Source organism: Hetaerina americana, unplaced genomic scaffold, assembly GCF_022747635.1.
Source record: "Hetaerina americana unplaced genomic scaffold, ioHetAmer1.1.p SCAF_126, whole genome shotgun sequence".
Lineage (NCBI taxonomy): Eukaryota > Metazoa > Arthropoda > Insecta > Odonata > Calopterygidae > Hetaerina > Hetaerina americana.
Genome location: NW_027286359.1, coordinates 322,711 through 344,576, shown reverse-complemented (window position 1 = coordinate 344,576; position 21,866 = coordinate 322,711). Strand labels below are relative to the sequence as shown.

The 21,866-nt window shown below is 45.0% G+C and overlaps 1 protein-coding gene across 1 annotated transcript in view; it reads left to right on the top strand.

Annotated features, from left to right (window-relative positions):
- LOC139686018 (LIM/homeobox protein Lhx5-like) overlaps nt 1–21,866 on the top strand; it is a 217,252-nt gene that overhangs the window by 176,577 nt on the left and 18,809 nt on the right. The window contains exons 5-6 of the mRNA XM_071583115.1: nt 1,546–1,835; nt 1,890–2,108. Coding sequence (XP_071439216.1) covers nt 1,546–1,835; nt 1,890–2,108 — 509 coding nt within the window. The remainder of the gene's footprint in view (nt 1–1,545; nt 1,836–1,889; nt 2,109–21,866) is intronic.

The following is a 21,866-nucleotide window of genomic DNA, read 5'->3' as shown; positions in this document are numbered from 1 at the left end:
AACAACTCATGATCAATGTGTTCAGTTGTATCACACTGCTGGTCTCAGTTAAAAATGTTTCTGCAGAAACTGCAGAAGTGACGATTTTCGACAATTTGTTGACGCTGGGCGCACTGTCAATGACGCGCGAAATATTTTACATTTTTCGGCTATGGTAAACATTTCAAATACCGATGACTTCATCGGTGGCTTCTTTGACATATTGAATTGTACTTTTTAAATTGAATTTTAGAAAATGTTCTAATGAAAGAAGTATTTTTTTACATTAAAAGTATAAAAATAGTTATGTGTTCAAGAGCGATTTTTACTCGTTTTGAATAAAACTTATTTCTTTGTGCATTCTACAATTTCTCATATTTTTACACGACCATGGTTTCGACGATTAAGGTTATCTTTAGGTATGATTGCGGCAATGTTCATGAATTGCGACAAGTTCAATAAAGTCACGTCTAAAACCACCAGCGACATCTATTTTTACGTTTATTTTAACTACGAAGTCGCATTACTCACCATACTTTATATAGGACAAAAATTTGTAGCAAAACTCACTGTTTTAAACATAAGAGTGGGTTAAGAAACATAAATAAATTTTGTATAACATTATTTTAGAAATTTATTCTTTTTTAAATTTAAATTTAATTTAAATTATAATTTTAAATTTATATTAAAATTATTTATTTTTATAGAATTATTTGCGTAAAAGTAACCAGTAAAAAATAACTTTTCAGAGGAAAGATGTGTTTGCTGCTACAAATGTTTTGTCCACAAGATATCTTGGTGTAATTGGCACATGAATTTACAGTATGTGTTTGTTTTTGGACAGATTCACTGAAACGTATTCCCAAAGTGTGTTATTTTAATAATATCTTGTCCTAAGCATCTCAAGTTTTCCAAAGAATATTTTCTCCATTATATTAACTATTCAATAATTTCAGAATTAATAACAGCAGTTTCGCTGACAAACTCAGTGGCGCGTAGTTTCTCTTTTCGCCAAGACGCGCCACCAGTAGTGTGGGCGAGCCTATTAGTTAAATATTAAGGACATCACAAAACTGGCATAAAGTGATGGCGAAAAGAAGGCTCAAGTTTCAAAGGGAAGTTGTCGGTAAATTCCTACTCTCTTCGACACTAAATCTGTTTGAAATTGACTCAAATACAGACTTCACACCCTGCTTCCCACTCCTTTTGTCCGCACCAATGTCAGCACCTTTAGGAACCCCTTCTCGATACTCTTTCCTTTAGCATCGTGACTCAGAGCTGTACTTTCTGAGAAGTTGGACTCATATCCAGATGGTTTCAAGCAGTAAATCTAATTTAACGCTGTGCATGTGAAAAACCAATTTAAATTATTTCCCGTAGCTCTCTGAAGGGCTTACTATAACTGCACCGAAGATTTAAGTCGTGGATGTTTGGGCACTAATTATAGAGATTCAGTGAATTCTTCCTTTCTCCATCGGGAAACCTCCTCCTCCTGGATTATCGCTTTCGCTCGACTCTTTTCATTTTCCGATTAATGCAACCCACCTCCGCTCTCTCCCTCTGCAGACTCGCTTCTGGGTTCAGCCACGGAGGATGAGGACGAGGACGAGGGCGGCGGTGCACTCAAGGTGCCGCCGGGAGGCGTGCCGGAGGCCAACAACAACCACCACGGCCACCACGCGCACCACCACCACGCGCACCACCACGCCGGCCCGGGGGGCGGCGGGGGCCTGCTGGGCGACAAGGGCGCCGAGGGTCCGGCGGGCGGAGGCCCCGGGGGCGGCGACAAGGACTCTTCGGCCTCCTCCTCGTCCTCCTCCACCACGTCCTCGTCTTCGGCGGCGGCAGCGGCGGCGGTGGCGGCGGCGGCGGCGGCCGCGGCGGCGCTCATGCTGGGCAACGAGTCGGAGGGCTCGCTGGACGGCGACGCCGAGACGAGGGACTCACAGACGGAGAACAAGTCGCCCGAAGATGGGACGGTGGGCTCGAAGCGCCGCGGCCCGCGCACGACCATCAAGGCCAAGCAGCTCGAAATCCTCAAGACGGCCTTCTCGCAGACCCCCAAGCCGACGCGGCACATCAGGGAGCAGCTGGCCAAGGAAACGGGGCTCCCCATGAGGGTGATCCAGGTGAGTGGTGCCCTCCCCGCTGTCGATTCGTACGATGGTGCGCGGACCCGCAGGGTGCCGTGGAATTAGACGCAGATCCTCTGTTGCTCCCCCGAATTCGAATTTATTTCCACACTGCCAAAATGCCGTGGAACGGCTTTCCTACCATCTTGTCGATGAACGACCAATTGTGATTTTTGGCCAGTGGTTTCATTCAATGGATCTAAAAAGACGCTAGTCTCTTTAAAGTTTGAAAAGGTCTCCGAAAATGAGCTACTTTTGTTTGGTGCGTTGTGCGCGGGAGGGCGATCGCACTGTGAACATCGCTTTGAACGGTAGTCTTCTTCGCACGACCTCTGCGTTTCACTCCCCTGGTATTTGCTACAGTTTTGTTAAACTTGTCAGTGTGGGATGTTTTGAACATTATTGGCAGTGGAGAGTCCCGAAGTTTTTCCGAATTGCATGAAGAAGCGACTGGAGAAAATCTCATTGCGTTCGCGGAAGCAAGGAATTTGCCTTTCCCGCATGCATTTCATATTTATGGCCAAAGATACGGTCAGCATTTAACGCTAGACGGCAGCACTTGCGTTATTCAGGTCTCTGGCAAGTTTCGCTAGGTGCTCTTAATTGGTAAAACAAAGGAATAATCTATGAATCATCTTTTCTTAGGTTTTATAACTTAGTTCCTAACATTTCATATATCACGCAAAATCGCATTATGTGTAGTACTTCATGAATTTCTCTCGTGAGATGTGGTCAGCGATCAATGCGAATAACGTGGAGTAATGTAAATACGAGTCAATGTAGGTCAAAGGGGAAGACGTCGTAGAGGAAATGGAGAGCGTGGCCGCGAAGTGAGGTTGGAAGAACCGCCACCCTTGGTTGCACGGTGACTGACGGGGTCTTCGCCCCGGACCACTCCCGCGTCCGAACCGCTTTGCTTCGAGTCCCGAGGGAGTGTATCCGACCGTGCAGCGTCGGAAGGACGGTGCCGCCCCTGAACTACTACTTGGCATTCCCCGACATCACACGCCGCGCCGAACAACGCCCCTGAGGAATAACTTTCCCACCCCACCATGCCCCCTCTCCCCCCTCCCCTCTCGCCCCTGGTTTCCCTCTCATCTCCTCCCCACCACCACTGCACGTGTGCACGGGATCGAGGGCAGCAAATTGTCACTTCTGGCTGAAGATGATTATGCACTTGCATCGAAGCGCCCTGTTAGCAATTAACTCTGTGGAAAATTGCAATTGACTTTCTACTGTCGTAAATACGTATTTTTTAGCTGTTCCTGTATAAATTGTATCGTGTGACCGCAGATACTCCAACATAGCTTTCGGGAAAGAGAAAAAAGATAGTTTAGGGGAGCGAAAAATATGTTAATCCGTTTGAAGTTCCAAAGTGCATATTTTATCAATGTAGCACATTTTACTATGATAACACGTCCTGGGAATTTAGAAAAATAATCATTACGAAGGGAAAAAGTTCCTTTTAACTAATATATAAGTAAAGTTTAAGCATGTTGGGATCAAAATTTGTAGCTTTATTACCATGATTATTATTACGCAGTTGATGTAAATAAGACATTATAAAACTTGGGAGTTGTTGTTATGTATTGTTAATGCATAAAATTGATGCGTTCAGACCAAGCAATGTCTACCGTGCTAGTTACGATACGCGTCAATATACCTGATAGCAAAGTGAGACGGAAGCTTTAAAGTAACAGAAGCTTTGACATACCTATCACGTTCAAATACGGTTTAAAATCTAATATACAATCACTGAAATTGAAAGCAAAGGAAACTACTCCAGCCAGTACACTCAGGCGAAAGATTATTCCTTCCTCCTTGCGCAACTTTAACGAGAAAATACTGAGAGAATTGCCATTGAAAATTCAAGGGATTGTTATAGTCCTACGGTATGGAGTTAAATGGAGAACCCCTAACCGATGCATTATACAATGGACAAAAAAGGACAACTGTTTCCAGGTGATGTAGCTAAAACAAACTTTTTGTACAGATGATTGGAAAGTGTCTTTAATAAAGATGTCTCCAAGCCACTCGCAATTGTCACTCGCATGAATGAACTGATGAGCGCCCTAATTATAAATCGCAAGGGATTAATTAAATAACTAAAGCCCAGAACACCAAAAAACCCTCAGGATCGAAAGAAAATCCAGCCGGAACCCTAAAGACGTAGACACCAGGAATCTTATGGCTGTAATCTCAAGGCTCAGTGCTTCGCCGAGTAAGTAGTGATCTTGCAGAGACCTCCTTCTACCGAAAACAATTGTTGCCAAATGGATTGGAAAAGGAAGTTTCGTCGAAAGAAGAGTTTCCCCTGATGAGAGCGCTCTAGTTTGGACTTGGACTAAATATTCTATTAAAGCCAATGAAACCGACGAGCAGCAGAAACCAGGGGCTCATCTGCTTTAGGTTTTGTGGAATAAATTGATCCCAAAATGCGTAAGGGCTTATAATTTCCCAAGAATATGCCAATGCCAATGTCTAATATTGTTCGCCGAATTGATTTGTTTAAGTTTAAGTTATCAATACTGCCCAATCTAGTTTTGCATGGAAGTTTTAGCTTTTCCCTTGCTCAATCTTTACTTTTATTTTGTCTCGAAAGCTCCAAGGACAGCGTGCTTTTTTTCGCAAGCTAGAATAGATTCCATTTGATTTTTTGATGATATGTGCAATGATTTTAGTTTAAAGGTGTCCCTTGACGATATATCAAGCCCATGAGCAGGACAAGCGTACTAATAATTGGATACTTAATTGTTATGATATGCCATTTTGTTTCCAAGTTGACTTTAATTTCCTGTGATTAATTCAAACAATGTCGCGAAAATATCATGGCAAAATACCGGTGGGGATGTTGTTTCTGTGAAATGGATAATGCTGTGTCCATCCATCGCTGAGGAATAAGGATATAAAGAGTCGGATAAGGAGTAGGGCTTAAAAAAATTGCATCCTTTCCATTCTATAATTCTTCTCGTCTCGGAGACCAGGTGATTGCTGTTGAGCAAATGCCATTTGGGAAATGCATAGCACGGCCTGATCAGCTTGCGTGCGTTCCGTAAAATATGTTATTATTGTTATGTAAAATGTCAGATGCATACATTTCTCTCGCGACTGTGAAATTTAACGCATCCAGAGCGTTTGAAGAAAACGGTCAGCGGTCGAACTCAAGGAGTTTCATTTGCAGGCAATGGAATCAAGTGTGTTAGGATGGAGATGGGTTGCACTTTACGAGATTGCATCTCGGCCTATGAATCTGCAGATGATGGACCGTCGCTAATTTCGCTTTTATCTGTACCATTCGCTTATATGAGATTCTCGCTAGGATTTTAATGCATAAATTTTTTCGACATTCAAGCATATCCTTATAATTTTCAGAGGTTTTTTGTCTAAATTTCCCGGTTTTTCCAGGAAGCAAACTAAAAAACTTTCCTTTAGGAAGAATTTAAATTTCCCGGAAATCGGACGTCACTAGTCAAGAGGTGATCAGTATGGCTTGACACAGCACTCAGTTCCGTGCTAAGGTTGGGTCGCTCTCCGTTTTCTTCTCTCCCTCTCATTCCCTATTCAAAGTAAAGCCCCTTTGCTCGCAACCCCCAAATCCCCCCTTGGGTACTGCCCCCCCCCCCTTCCCCCCGCCGCACATGTCCACTTTCGAATCGAGCATTTCGACTGCGCGCCTTTCCTTTCTCCTTCACTAAATTACGCGATCCCACTATTTTGAACACGTGACCTCCCTTATCGCCGCATTTCTATTTCCTCTGACTCATTCTTGCCCGCTGATGTTATTTTCCCTGCCATTAGCATTGAAAAGGAACATCATCCTCCAGATTCATATCTTTTTAAGAGCGGATAATGCTCTAAACACGAATTTCATAATATATCATACTGATTATAATTTTTCCAACCGGTGTCATATGGCCTGAGTTCATTTTCTAAGCTTAAATACACTATTTCATGTACTTTGAAATAATTTTTACTTAGAGGGCGAAGTAAAAACGCTAAAAATGATGGGGACTTAGTATAATCAATGTGAAATACTACGGAATAACTGGTGTCACAGTGAAATTATCTCATGCCATGAAATGTTCATGATTGACAAGTGAGGGCGACCGGTAGGGGGTCTGCCTCCTCCTGCTCCTCCCTGGTCCACCTGGAGTCACCCCACGGCGACTCGATCGCACGCGAAGCGCCCCTCAATCATAGAGCGAAATGACGTCATGCTCCGCTGAGTATTGATGGAGAAATAAATGAGGTTGAGGGGATGGGTTGTCGAAGGCCGAGAAATTGAAATGAGGAGATGTGGGGAGAGGAATGTGGTGAGAAGAGTGTGAGAATCGAATGGCTAGTCAAATATTTAAGTAACAGTTCATAAACTAAAGAAAAAGGAACAGTTTACTAGTCTTGAAAGTGTTCTGGACCAAAATGGTCCAACTAGTAGGGACATAGACGAAAAATATCGCTAGCCAAACAAGCGTTCCCAAGGAGGAGGGGATTGATGGCAGTAGTGAGGCTAAGAAAGGGATCGTCAAAACTTCGATATGGAGCGTAGTTATGTACGGCGCGGAAACGTGGCCATTGACGCAGGATGATAAAAGTAAATTAGAGGCTTTTGAAATGTGGGTGTGGAGAGGAATGGAGAAGGTGAAGTGGACTGAAAGGAAAAGAAATGAGGAAGTAATTGGTAAGGTGGGATGTATATTTATGCACGCACGCACACAAAAAAGCGAGTGCTGACCACAAAGTAATCTCTGTTTTCGCGTAGCGTGAGAATTAGTTGAATGAGTCGAATGGTCGCTGTATTGATGCACACAGCAGATCAGTGGAGCTGCAGTGATTGGCAGGTCGCGCCTTTTATTGTTTGTTTACAAGAGCGAGTCAAAAGGAACAAAATAATTGCAAATCCCACCAAATGTGAAGTTCGCTCAGTATTAAGGTTTTTACTGGTCAAAAAACTTCAAGGCTGCTGAATTTCATCGGAAAATGTGTGCTGTGCACGGCGGATCAAATGTGATGAGTAACAAGAGTAATGAAGAAGCCTTGCCGTTCGTTTCAGAGCGAGCGGACGAATTTCCATGTTGAGGAACAGTTTCTTTCCTCCTCCGCAGGGACTTATTTCCATATTCTTTGCAGATTATGTTCCGTAGGAAAGTTTCTTTGGCTACTTTCTTCCCTCTATTTAATTCACGAACCAATATTTTGTAGTTTATGAGCCATTCCGAGCTATTATTCCGTTTTGTATTGATCGCCCTAAGTTTTTTCTTCAAGGATCTAATTTTGCGGTCGAAGAACTCTGGGTCAGTGTTTTATTTAAGAATGTTTTCGGCACAACATTATTTAATCCCTCCTCCATTATCTCCTTACAAATCTTCCAGATTTCTTCTACATTCTGCCTACCACTTACCCATTCCGAGTACTTTGACCTTAAAAAGGTGTGTGTGTGTGTATATACTACCTTGATCAAAAAGTTCCCGGAATAACCACCGTGTGGCGCTCCCATCGTTCCGATTTGAGTTCTGTTTTTTTGTTAAATTGGTACATCTGTTGTTGATATTCCCTTTAAATCTTAGTGTCATAACTTGACATTTGCAAAAGTTACGTAGCCAAGAGTACATCTATCTCTGTGTGTGTTGGCGATTTTTTACAATTTCAGAAATGGATTTAAATTTGCAACAACGAACTTGTATTAAATTTTGCGTAAAAAACGGATTTAGTGACGCACGGACGTTGGAAATGTTGGAAAAGTGTTTCGGCAACGATTCTCTAAAAAAAACGGTCGTTTACCAGTGGCACGAGCGGTTCAGAAGTGGTCGTGAGTCAATCGAAGATGATGAACGCAGTGGCAGACCATCGACATCGAAAGTCGGTGAAAAAATTGATAAAGTAAAAGAAATGTTGGTCAATAACCGCAAATTAACCATCAGAGAAATAGCGGAGGACTTGAACATTGCCTATGGATCCGCCCAAGACATTGTGGTTAATGATTTGGGTTTCCGTCGTGTAGCAGCAAAGTTGGTTCCAAAAGACCTCAATTTCATGCAAAAAAGAGACCGTGTTGACCTCGCAAAAGACATGATTTGCGAGGCTGAATCCGATCCCACATTCATCAAAAGGATCATTACTGGAGACGAGACGTGGGTTTATGAGTACGACACCCAATCCAGACATCAGGCAAGTGAATGGCGTTCACCAAATGAGCCGAGACCAAAAAAACCACGTCGTTTTCAGTCAAAAAAGAAGGCAATGCTGACGGTTTTCATGGATTACAACGGTGTAGTGCATCATGAATTTTTGCCAGAAGGCCAGACAGTAAACAAAGAGTATTATTTGGGCGTTATGAGACGTTTGCGTGAAGCAATTCGCCGAAAGAGACCAGAAATGTGGGCAGAAAACTCGTGGATTTTGCACCATGATAACGCACCGTCGCACAGTGCTATCATTATTCGTAATTTTTTGACGAAAAATGCAACAAATACCATCCAACAGCCACCGAATTCACCTGATTTGGCTCCCTGTGACTTCTTTCTGTTCAATCGAGTTAAAAAACCATTACGGGGAACGCGTTTGAGCAGCCGAGAGGAAGTAATGGAAAAATCGCAGGAAGCACTGATGGACATACCGAAAACCGACCGTAACTTTTGCAAATGTCAAGTTATGACACTAAGATTTAAAGGGAATATCAACAACAGATGTACCAATTTAACAAAAAAAACAGAACTCAAATCGGAACGATGGGAGCGCCACACGGTGGTTATTCCGGGAACTTTTTGATCAAGGTAGTATATATATATAATATATATATATAGCAACATGTCTATGAAACGAAGGGGAAGCACAGTGGACATTCACCCACAATTATTTTCGGAAATTCACTATGTAGTCGAATATTTGTACCCACACAGACATATACATATACTTGTATATATACATTTATATATACATATATATATATCTTTATTTATTTATATATATATATATAGATGTATATATAAATGTATATATACAAGTATATGTATATGTCTATGGTATACGAATATTTGTAACCACACAGACATAGACATATACATATACTTGTATATATACATTTATATTTACATCTATATATATATTTATTTATTTATATATATATATATATAGATGTATATATAAATTTATATATACAAGTATATGTATATGTCTATGTCTGTGTGGGTACAAATATTCGACTACATAGTGAATTTCCGAAAATAATTGTGGGTGAATGTCCACTATGCTTCCCCTTCGTTTCATAGACATGTTGCTTTCAATATAAATGAGCAGAGAGCGTGCGGGAGAGGCGGGACATGAGCCCTTCCCCCACACGCCACTCAACCCCCCTCCCGCCCCCAGACACGGCCACAAACAGACTCATTCCGTCCCCACGCCCTCCTCGCGTAACAATGGTAGCCTACCCTTGCGCTTGAGGTGGGGCGCATCCATTGTGCATGGAGAGGGAGGACGACTCCCGAGTGATGTTATTTCCCCACCCTCAACCCCTCCTCCCCTCGCCCCCGGACCCGGATGCCATCAATTCACGTCCCGGCTGCCATTTGTTTCCCCGGTAGCCGTCTCCCGTTCATCGGGCGCACAGGCAGCCCGCGGCGGCGGGGTGGATGGGCGTCGGTGAAGGAGAGGGGATTCGAGCGGGCTCTGCAGTGCGTGGACCCGGGCTCGATCCCCGGCGGTCGTGGCCACACATCCTCATACTCATGTGCACGCTTGGGAAAGACCGTAATTATCCCTGCTTGGCGGCCCGATGCCGTCCGCTCATGATACGCTGCCCGACACCCTTTAACCTCCTGCGCAGGTGGGTCTCGTCCACACAAGAGTCCATTTCGGATGCATTTGGGGGGGGAGGGGTGATCCTGCTGACCTAAGGGGGGAGGGACTGGGTTGCAGTCCGAAAGGGGGCGTGGGTGTGGGGGGAAGGGGGAGGCCTCCCCTCCCCACCCACCACGTGGACTTGTTTAAAACAGCACGCGTGCACCCCCAGCAAGTGCCCTCGACGGCACGCCCGTACACTCGCTCGTACTCGCCCGAAACCACACACGCTCACTCCCGACACCGCGCATTATTTCTACATATTGCGCCCCACCTCGTACACTTGTTTTCCCTCTCCCGTGACGTCAATGGCGATGCTAATGAAAGAAAACTATGCAAGCCGTGACGAACACCCATTTATGCGTCGTTTTGGACTGCTCGAACGGTGCCGTGGCTGTAATTCAGCCAGTGGTAATGCTGCGAAATCCCGGACTCCTTATGTTAATTATAGAAAGTATTTCGGTCGATTTCGAACGCGAAACCTCTCGTCCCCTTTCGCGATCAAGTGCGTGTTTCTTTGCGGTCGGGAAGGAGCCCAAATGGCCGGTGGTCCACGGTGGACGCGGGACGGCGATGTTTTCGCCGTATAATCCTTTGGCGAGTTTCACGGAGGTATCCAACCCGATTTCTGGATTTTAACCGCGGCGTCGTTTGCCCTTTTCGCTTGGGTACTTTCGCCCGGATGTGTCGCTCTCTCGCGAATTAATGAAGCCACCCCTAGCTCTCCATTTGGGCTCCTGAGGCTTCATTGCCTCTTGGTCAATCTCGAGGTCGAAGCCGAGGTGGCGCGACTTCAAAGGTGCTTGGCATACGACTGCTCCTCTTTGAGAACGGAAGTGCATTGTTCATTGCCACTTGTTGTCGACGCCCGTCTGACGCATGGTGCCCTACACGGGTCATCGCTCGAGTGTGTGGCACAGGCCAGGAAGATGGTCAGCAGTGAAACGTTGAAATTAGACGTTTCTCAAATACCATTAACGATGGAAATGTTCAATGCTTCAAATTTTGGAAATAGTGATTCCCTAAATAGTTTTAGCCACCTTGATGTCTTAAGTGGAATGTAATGTTCGAAGTTGAAGGGCTACCGGGGAACAAATAAATAAATTGAGCATAAGACGACCACGAGCTAGTATAAGAAATTATTTCCTTATGAAAGTCTTTTGCTGTTCCTTTGATCACTTATCTTTTGCGGTAAATGTAGCATTTTTAGCCTGTAATTTCAATAGATGAACTCTCTGATTTTAGTTTCATGTTTTTTTAAATCTAACGCAACGGTGCGAATTGTATACATTATTAATGTCATCGTACGCTAGGTCTGCTCCAACTTGATGAAAGAGATTTTATCTTTTATTCAGCCCTCGTTTTGTGAGTGATTCTCGAACTAATTTCTCTGATGACTTATGCACGCCACTAAGATAATCACAACAAAATTTTACATGTCCCTTTCCCGGTACGCGTTCTAATTCTGCAGTGAAACGACTTGGCGAGGAGTCCATCTGCTAGCAGCATATATTTGAAACGAGGCCGAAATAGCAAAAGATAGCATCGTCCTGATTACCCTTAGGTCACAATTTCCCGGTGCGATTTTAATATGTAAATCCTAGTTTTCTACTGGTTTGCCCGAGCGTTCCCCGCTAACATTCACCCAAAGTGAGGTTGGGAGTGAGAGTATTTGGTGGAGTATAGAATGGTTATTTTGGTTTCCATGATGCAGTAGCCTTTCGGGAACTAATTTATTCATCATTGCGCCCTTATTTGTTCGATTCAAATCGCAGTACGAGGCGGTAATGTAGCTATGCGAAAGATCATAGAAGGACCATCATTGACAATGGTGTGCCGACTATGTCTCGCGGAGGGTCCGTGATGCCGATGGTAGGAACTCACGTCCCCCCTCTCCCCCTGCTCACCCCCCTCGCTCCCCCCCCCTCGCTCCCCCCCCTCCCGACTCCTGGGGAATGAATGCCTTCGCTCGGCCGACATCTGGAGGGTGTGAGAAGTCAAAAAGTAGACCTCAAAAAAAAGCACTGTGCCTCCCCTTATTTTTGCCCTTCCGCCCTGCATCGAAACGTATACCTATCTGTGACTAGTGAGAAAGGATCTTTTGTGTTTCAATAGAGAGAAACCAAATGCAGAAATTAATCTACGTCTACCCCTACAAGCCACGACCAGAATGTGTGGTAAGGGGTGTTAGGTGACCAGTCATGACAGTAATTTATCTATTTATTTAGTACCCTGCGAGCCGCCACAAGGGTGCGTGGCAGGGGGTGATTACAAACCAGACTACTCTTGACCCAAAACCCTTCATCTCCTACCGCGGTCGGACGTAGGTTATTTAACATAATCTCACATCGTTCTTGGTAAAAATTACATCTTGAATCCATCTGTTCTACATTTAATCTCTCTACTTTAATTGACATGATCCCTCCTACCGTAGTACAATAGGGGTGATAATACATTTTCAACATCACTCTTAAGAAACCCTCCGATTTATTCTATAGATTTGATCTGTAACATAACCTTCGCTCCGTGAGCGATTGCCAGCCTAGTTCCTCTAATATTTTGAATACGCTGCTTAGTTTGTCATAAAAACGTTTCACCAATCTAGCTCCTCCACGCTACACGCGATCCAATTCGACAATCTATCCAACTTCGTGAGGATCCCATACACTTGCAGTATATTCTAAATGAGGCCTAACCGACGACAGATAACATTTCTCGTTGACCTATTATTGAATCATGTCTCGTAAATTATGTTTCCTGCTGTTGTAGTCTCGAGTTTTGCTGGGATAATACGTAAAATTGAAATTGAAAAATATCCATGGGAAAGCTGATTTTCTCGTCTTAGATACGTGCATATACAATAGTTTTTGAGTGGTGACTCCTTATGCGGGAACATTTAGGGTGAGAGGTCATTGAGAGGCGCGAATGATGCGACTAGTGGACTTGGCGTGAGGCAGGGCCCCGGAGGATTCAGACGAGAACCTTCGCACGTGCAATGGAATATATTCCCAACAAGTTCCGATGAATGATCATCAATATGTGTGAAAACCTCAAATTCCCCGAGAATAAATCAGCGTTTCGCCACCGACCACCCTATGGGGAGGAGTCCGTCTGTCAAGGTCGCTTGCTTTCCCGCGTAGTCCCAGGCTGTTGGTAGCCACCGCCGCCCTCGCCTCCGTCGCCGCGTCTTTCCCCGGCCAGCGGACGGTCACCGTGCCGGGACTGTCGGGGCACTCCGCCCCCGCTGCTGAGGCGAGCTCCTTCACTCTCCACTGACTGGAGGTCTCTGTCACGGCCATGGACCTTGTAATCTTTCATCTTTTCCTTCTGCCCGTCGAGGAAGGCGTTGTTGTCGTCGGGGAAGGGTGGAGGTTCCTTGGTTTTGGGCGCGCGGACAGACTTCACCGTTGCCTTTCTTCCTTGTAGGCTGCGCAGGAAAATGGAGGATTTCCGTAGCACGAGTACCCGCTCGTTAGCGTTCAATAAAAAAATCATTCTTAGCTAATCCTTGGCTGTAAGTTCTATGATACTCACGAGTGTATACTCTTCAAAACTTCAATCGCCCAGCGAATGTTATTAAATGCATCACTGCGTACAGATAATTAAATGGGAGTGATGAACGTTGACAATAGTGTCCCAGCAATATTGAATACAAAACGACTGAAGTTGTAGGTGAGACTATTGGAGATGCATGGAATTATACATTCTATGACGTCCGCATCATATGTCCGTCGACACGTTGAGTTTTGATTGCTTCCAGTCATTACTTCAGCGTATTCACCATGAAGACAGTTTGCTTGCCTTACCCTTCGCATACTGAGGGATACCCGGCGCATCCGAGTCGTTGTCCGATCCTCGCCAGCCACGGCCCCGTGCCTCCATCGCCACCCTTTCCGTGCTGACGGAAATCCACCTGGGGCCCACGATCCGTCCCTCAGGGGTGTCGAGAGGGCCCCCCCGGGAAGGACGTCGCCTTCGTACTTGCGGGCCCTCTCGGAAAGGACCGCCAACCCGTCGCATGGCGTGTCCTTCCTCGTGAGTTTTCCTCATTTGTAACCAATGTTGAAGAGGTGCACGTCATAATCTCAAACGGTTCTCGAGGATTTTCCGGAGCGTAGCGTTTGATTGATAGAATCAATTACCGCCAGAATGATATAATTAATAAACCAGGACGCGTACACAAGTGCCCCAGATTCCGGCGAGGCTGAGCTAGTGTCACCGCGAGGGCTAAGATTAATCTTGCTTGTAATAATAAAATAATTTGTATTAAAAATAGTAAAATACCCAGAGTAAAAATATACCTTTTCATAAACTTATTAGCTTTCGTTTTAATGATTTTAGATAATTATTAACATTATTTAATCCTTAAAGCCTATGAAAGGAGCTTTGGATGTTAAATTTTGGATTATGAAATAAATACTGGATTTTGTAAACCAAAGATAGGCCATTCCACGTATTTTGAGTGAATTTATATACCATACCCTCTAAAAGCTTACAACATATGTGTTATAACTTTCATGCGAAATATTAAAATTATACTGCTTTCAAATTTGCTGTCAATAAAATGTCATTTTAAAATATTTTATCCTCTATATATCGAAGCAGCATTTTTAATCATAAAAGCAACTAGAGGACCATAGACAGAATTATTTGCACAAGACAATATTCGCAATAAATTAATGATAAACAATGTAGCAATCAACCCAAAGGTTGGCTTGGTAGCTGTTTGTAGAGTTCACCCAATACGAAGCCGTATACGGCGTGTGAAATTCACGCACCAGGGAAGGGCGGGGGGTTTGCAGTTCCTTCCCTTGTTGCAGCTATGATTTATGATCCGATCAATCGCGTAGCTTGGGTGGACCTGAGAGCGCCTAGAGAATCATGCACGGGAATCGAACGCGGACCCTCCGGCCAGTAGCCCAACGCTCTGACCACTAAACTACGACGTCCGACTCATAATAATCTATTAATGAGATATTTGCAAGCGTTCCCCTTTGTTCCCTATTTGATATTTCCCGCCTTCCGCAATCGCTTCACCCTGCCCTTAAACCCCGTCATGGTTGTCCTGAAATGACGACAATTCTTATTTCTGAGGCTTCTTCAGCTGCCGATCAGCACCGCGATCCCTCCGCACCCGGTGCGACCACCAAACGTGCACGTGCACCGTTCGCGGTGTCGATACCCTCAGCGAGTGGCGCCATCGCCGACCACTCTCACCCCTCCCCTCCCACACACACACCCTCCCACGCACGCACGCACGCCACCCTGCTGCGTCCTAGCCCCCCCTCTCTCTCTCTCTCTCTCGTGGGGTGTGTTTTTTATTCCTTTAACTTTAATCGTAAATTAGACCACACAAAGAGACCGAGCTTCGTTGCTAATGAGGCAGAAATTGGAATGGGGAGGAAGAAGGCCAGCCGAATGAAATGACGGGAGTGCGGGGGAGGAAGTGCGGGCAGGGAGGGGGGGGACAGGAAATAGCGTCGGCCGGGAATGGGTGGGTGGGGTCGTTCCCGCCGCGTGGACCCATTTCGAATCGGCCATCCCTCTCCCACCCCTCCCCTCCCCCTTCCACCCATCCCCCTCCCTCCCACTCCCTGCCTCGCCCTGAGCCCGGCTAATTCTCTCGCCCTCGTCAGGATGCTGCGTGGAATGTCATGTTGACCAGATTGGACCCAGTGTGCCCCATCGCTGAAGAGTGAGTTGCCACGGGCTTGTCGCTGAATGCGTTGCGCCCTGAGGACTTGCTGCCTTTTTCAATCCTGACTCGATGCGGAAGTGACGTAGTGGTTGTTGTCAGGGGAGGCGACCGACAGCCTAGGTCATTAGGGATGGATGGGAAGGGAGGAAGGGTGGAGAGAAACTCGGTGTTTGCATTAGCCCACACATAACGAAAGCTACTAAGGGGTCACACACAGTTTAACGTCCCATCCGACGGACGGCGGACTCACTCAAAGTGCTCTCCGCGAACGACTTCAAGTAGGGATCGGGATACCATTGAAAGAGATCTGTTGCCATAAGGATTCGAATTCGGTCCCCCTGGTTGGGAAGCCAGTTCGTTGGCCACCGCACCACCCCGATCCCCAAGGAGTGACGTTCTGTTTAAAATCATTGGAAATTACTCCAAACAGAGGAGTCGCAAGGATCCCTGTATGCGAAGGGTCCCTGCAGGCTCTTGTCCTCCGATTGCCCACAAAAATGTCCTCTAACATGACGTCCTACAATACTCCATAATTTCTTCATAGGAGTAACTTCAATGGCTTTCAGAACCCCCACCAGAGATCTTTCATTTCTTAAAAAATTCTTTCTTACTGGAAATGTTGACACATCAATTAACAGACCGGTTTGACGATATACCTTCTGTTTCTTACGATGTGGACTCATCTTCAACATAGCTATGGAAACACCATAGATTGTTATTCCATTCCGCGATCTAGTTTCTCTCTGGATAGCGATACCCATACTATGCAACGATCTATAAAAAATAAAACGATAAAATATGCGAAATAGGTAAATTGCTATGCATGTAATGGCTTTGATGTGTAGGATATACGGGGTCAAGTTGTCATTTAAATGAAACGCTAGCAGCGCTTGGGAGAGGCCTCCGCTGATATCGCCGTGATTATGGGGAGGTGCCTGCTCCGGCCGGGAGTAATTATTGCGCCCAGAGCGATTCATCGAATGACCTACTTTACATCGATATTATTATGTTTCTCGAGAACAACACTTCGTGAAAGATAGAAGCACCCAAAAATTAAGAATTGCGTACACAAATCAATCTACAGCTAAAAAGATATTTATAGCTTCAATTTAATGCCATTTCACGCGGTGTTGCCGTTGTTTTTAATCGAATGAGTCCGTCTTCTCCTTCCCAATGAATATTTGAAATCATCTATAGTAATTTCATGTCCAGATAGTGCAAGGGCGGAGGATGAATTAGTGTTGTAAATACATTGTAACTCGATGGCATTAGGTTCTACTTTGTGAAAATGCATGATCACTGAATAAGTAAATCTTGTCTTTTCCAAAATATGTCCAAAATCACTTCCGGTTTCGACGCATAGTTGACATAGTGTTGTTTACCCTATTTAAAGTGTGGTTTCCTAATACCCTCCGCCACGAGCCTTTGCGGTATCTTGCGAGGTATTGTGTAGATGAATAAAACTTCATAAATGGTCGGCGTATATACACATAATTTAAACAGAGAAGCGAGATAGCGTTAGCGAAAAAAACACTCAGGCAGGCAAAAAACTCAGGCAGTTCTGTTTCTTCTGAAAAGACGGAGCTAAATTCCGTCAAAAGTAAAACGGAATAAAACTACATGCAAAACAAATAAAAACATGCCAATTAACACCCTCAGTGGCGTACGTATATACGAGGTATTTTAAAAAAGTATCACGACTTTTTTGCTTTTTCGAAAATTATTAATTTATTCATGAATATCTTTTTTGTCTCCTTCAGAGTAATCCCGATTAGATATTATATACTTGTGCCATCGTTTTTTCTAATCTTCGAGGCACTTCAAAAAATCTCTTTTTGTGATCTTGTTCATCCTCCTTCGATGCAGTCTTTATCTCGTCAATCCAAGGGTAGTCGTCCTTTCATGGGCCTCATCAGTTTCAGGAACAAGATTAAGTCACTGGGGGCCAGATCAGGGGAATACGTTGGCTGTGGCATCATTGGTGTGTTGTTTTTGGCCAAACTTTCGCGCAAAGTAACGATGTTTGAGCAGGGGCGTTGTCATGGTGCAAAAGCCAATTTTCGTTCTTCCACAAATCCGGACGTTTATGGCGGATTGCTTCACGCAAATTGCGCATAACTTGCAGGTAATATTCCTTATTTAACGTTCTACCCTAAGGCAAGAACTCATGATGCACTACGTCCCTGCTATCGAAGAAAACTCTGAGCAAAACTTTCACATTCAAGCGAACTTGGCGCGCTTTTTCCGGTCTTCGCTCGTGCTGCAGCTTCCGTTGGGGTGATTGAGATTTAGTTACCCAATACTATTCCCTTCACTTCATCAATGTTTTCGTCTGTTGTTGATGTGCTCGGGCGTCCAGCATGCTCTTCGTCGTTCACATCTTCTCGGCCCACTGGGAACATTTTTTACTACCGATAAACGTTGCTGCGGTCCAAGGTAGCTTCTCCATAGGTCACAGTCAACATTCGGAATACGTCCGCGCACTTAATTTCGTTTTTCACACAAAGTTTGACACAGATTCTTTGATCCATTTTTGGAACTGGCAAAAATCGAAGACAAGCCAAAACATGTCCCAGCAAAATAGCTGTCAAAAATTAACGGAGCATTCAAAATGGCCAAACGTTTCGGCATAAGGGAGAGACATAAGTATCAACATGACGCCACAAAAAAATCGAAAATCAAGTATGATAACCTGCGAAAATTCCAAATTTGCAATACTTTTTGAATAGCCCTCGTATTCATGCAAAACCCAAAACCTGATGATGTCGCCTTTGCCTCGGAAACCGGTTGTATTGTAATAAAGATGTTGCGAAAAATTACAAGGTTTACTTGCTAAATGAATAAATTTTAAGTTAATTCATGGAATTTTGCGCATTTAGAATCGGTGCTGAAATTGAAGAGTTCCATGCGTTCGCGCAATCCAGGAGATGACGAGATACATCCCGCTGGGATTGAATGATTTAGTCGTGGTGCACTTCCAGAAAATGATCTGCTGACTAGTTTGCTCACCCTGGGAAAATCAATGATCCGTGTGTGTGTGTGTGTGTGTGTGCGTGCGTAAATGAGCGGCGGCGGTGGATTGGATAGGATTGAATCCGAGGTGCGGACATGTGAGACCGACTCTCGAGGACGAAATCTCTGCGCGCGCCGCATTTGACAATGTCGTCACCGCCAACCCTCGTCTCGTCCGGCTCGTTTCTTTCAAAGGGCGGGGACAGGGGGGCGATGGGAGGAAAGGGGCCTTGGAAACGAGGGCGGCCCCCCGTCTCGGGCGGTTTCCCGTCGTTATTAAATCCGCCGAGGGTGTCGCGCCCCCGACTTGCGCTTGGCGCCAGCGCTGCACGCCTCACTTACCGGAAGCAGACCCCTCTTTCTTTCCCTCCACCGCCGCCCCACAATTGCCCTCCCTCTCTCCGCCCCAACGTTTAGCCCAGCCCACCCACCCACCCACCCCGCCCCAACGCGACCCCTACCCCCCCAGGGGGAAAAAAATCCTACGCCGGCGGAGAAGCAGGGCGATGGGGAAGGAAGAGGGGGCCCGCCCCCCAAATAATCTCCTCCCCCCTCCGCCTCGTAAATCAGCTCCATTCCCCGGACAACACTCCCGTCCACCCCCCAACCCCCACCCCTCACTCATCCCCCGCCCCCTCCATCGCCTCTCCGAGAATTCTCTCTCCTTCTCGACGACGAATTTCACGTCGCCATCACTCCAACCACTGGTCCCCCTGAAGGGGCCATTTAAGGGCCCTCTAGGGTGGGTGGGCCGCTGCACGGGGGCACGCACGACTATGATTGTCACGCAAGCTTTGCGTGCCTTTCCGAGCGCTCCATCATCTCTACGTCTTGCTCTCCCCTTCTTTCCTCTTCCCTTCCTCTCTTCTCTCCTCTCTCTTTTCCTCTTCCCCCTCTCCCTTGCTTCTTACATCTCCAAGAGTGCGTTAGTGAGCTGTAGGGCCACATTCCCCTGCCGTCACTGCACAAATGAAAGCCCTCATTGAAGGGTATGTGTTGCCCCGTTTTCAAGTATGGTTGCAAAACCTGAGTCGCAATGAAATATCATTCCTCAGAATGAAATATATACTTAAGCAAGTGGATATATTTTCACTATATCCAAAGTTTTCATAGTCTTGATAGCCTACTAATTAAAATTAACATAAGAGAACAATCGAGTGTATATTTGTTTCTTTGGTAGATTTAGAAATTGCGTTTGATAGAGTGAATTGGGTAGAATTATTTAAAATAGGAGTGGATTAGAGGTATTGGAGACTTCGCCGCAACCACAGCGAGACTGGGCATGTCTGAGAATGTGCTCGGGTGTGAGTGGCGAATAGAGTGTCGGGGTGTGCAGGGGTAGAGTGCGAGGAGGGGCAGCCAGACAGGGGTGTCCATCATCACCTGTGCTGCCAAACGCACTGTGAATCAACGCTACCTGCGCAGCGGTTCAACGATTCCCTTGCCTCTCCTGGGAATACACAACCCGGCATCCAACACTGCAACAAGCTCCTCTTTATCTCCCTATACTTCCTTCCTCCCTTCATTATGTCTAACATCCGTATCATATTTTCCTTCCCTTTCCTCGTTTGCCTAACATTCTCCCCTCTATTACAGTCTTCAACATCCCACTGCCGATCAATACGCCCTTCATCCATTTTTCCTGCCTCTTATTATCTCTCCCAACAAGCCCCTCTCCTCGCCCTCCATACATACTACTTCCTCATTTGTTTTCCTTTCGGTCCATTTCATCTTCTTCATCCTTCTCCTCACCTACATTTCAAAAGCCTCCTATCTAAGTCTAACACCCTGCTTCGATGACCATGTTTCCGCGACGTACAAAACCGCGATCCTCATCAAGGTCTTCACAATCCGTTTCTAAACATCCTTATTTAACGTCCCTGTCGTCAATTCTTTCCTCTTTGATAAAGTTTTTTGCCTACTGTAATTCTTCGTGTCATGTCCCTTCTACTTTGACTATTTCAATCAATAACACTTTCGAAATAGGTGAAATGTTCCACCAGTTCAAGTTTATAACCTCATATATCAATATTTATCATTCTTTTTCTCTAAAATTGCATAAACTTTGTTGTGTTTGCATATTTTTTCTCCCCACATACATGTACGTCGTACCAACTTTCCAAAGCGCTAAAAACGCTAGCAACCCTTCGGCTGACTGACAAACTTAAGTTGGATCATTTGCAAACATCACTGATCTAATGAATCCCCCAGTGACTTTCATTCTAAGGCATATGAAGGCTGATAGGTTTCCTATCCCTCCAATATGTTTCTATTTTCTGATATCCCCAAACAAACCTCCGGACAAAACACTCCCTTTGATAAATGCTATAGCGTATCTATCTTAGCATCCCTCCTCCTCTGACCCTCCACTCAAACTCAAAACAATAGAGCAAGCTTTCATCTGGCTCCTGAATTCCTGGAATCACCCATGGTATTAATATTAGACATTAATTACCCCAATCTGCATATAATTTCATCCCCTTTCCGCCCCCATCACCTTCCATATCATCCCCACCCTTCTAAAAGTCCCCCACTCTTCCCTTCCCAACTCTTCTCCTCGCAAACGGTTCCCCACCTTCCCCTTCCATCCATCGTTTCTGGCCCCGTCTTTTCTTATATCTGCCCTTCTCTTCCTTGAGAAAGGTGGCTCGGACCACCGAAAATTTGAAACCGAGTGAATTTCTTTTCTTTTTTGTGTGTTTCTGTGTTTTTGTCATTGTATACTAGTGCTAACTTTTATACATTCACGTCCGTGAGACTTTCAAAAACGTATTACATATTTTTATATGTTCCTATCCATTCTCCTTATATTCGTTTCCAAGTGAATGAATATGGGTTCGCCATGTGGCGAGTTCTGGGTTTCTAATGTATGTGTGTGTATATATAGACAAATGCCTTTGTAGTAGAAATGCAAACCAGGTTAAAGAACCTGGGAACTACGGGAGGTGTATAATGAGAGAAATTATAGAAACAGAAACAGGGGGGGAAATAGTATCAATTTCGAGAAAATATGAAAAACAACAGCCGAATCCTAAATCCCTGCCGAAACGGAATACTATGACCGATGCAACACGGAAACGAAAATAACTGCGGCAAGTTAAATTAATATTGGCAAGAAAATGCACTGAAACATTAAAAACGTGTATATACCACGCGCCCTCGGTACTTGGTGTATACCCATCAGGGCATGCTCGAAATTGAGTAAAGCAGAC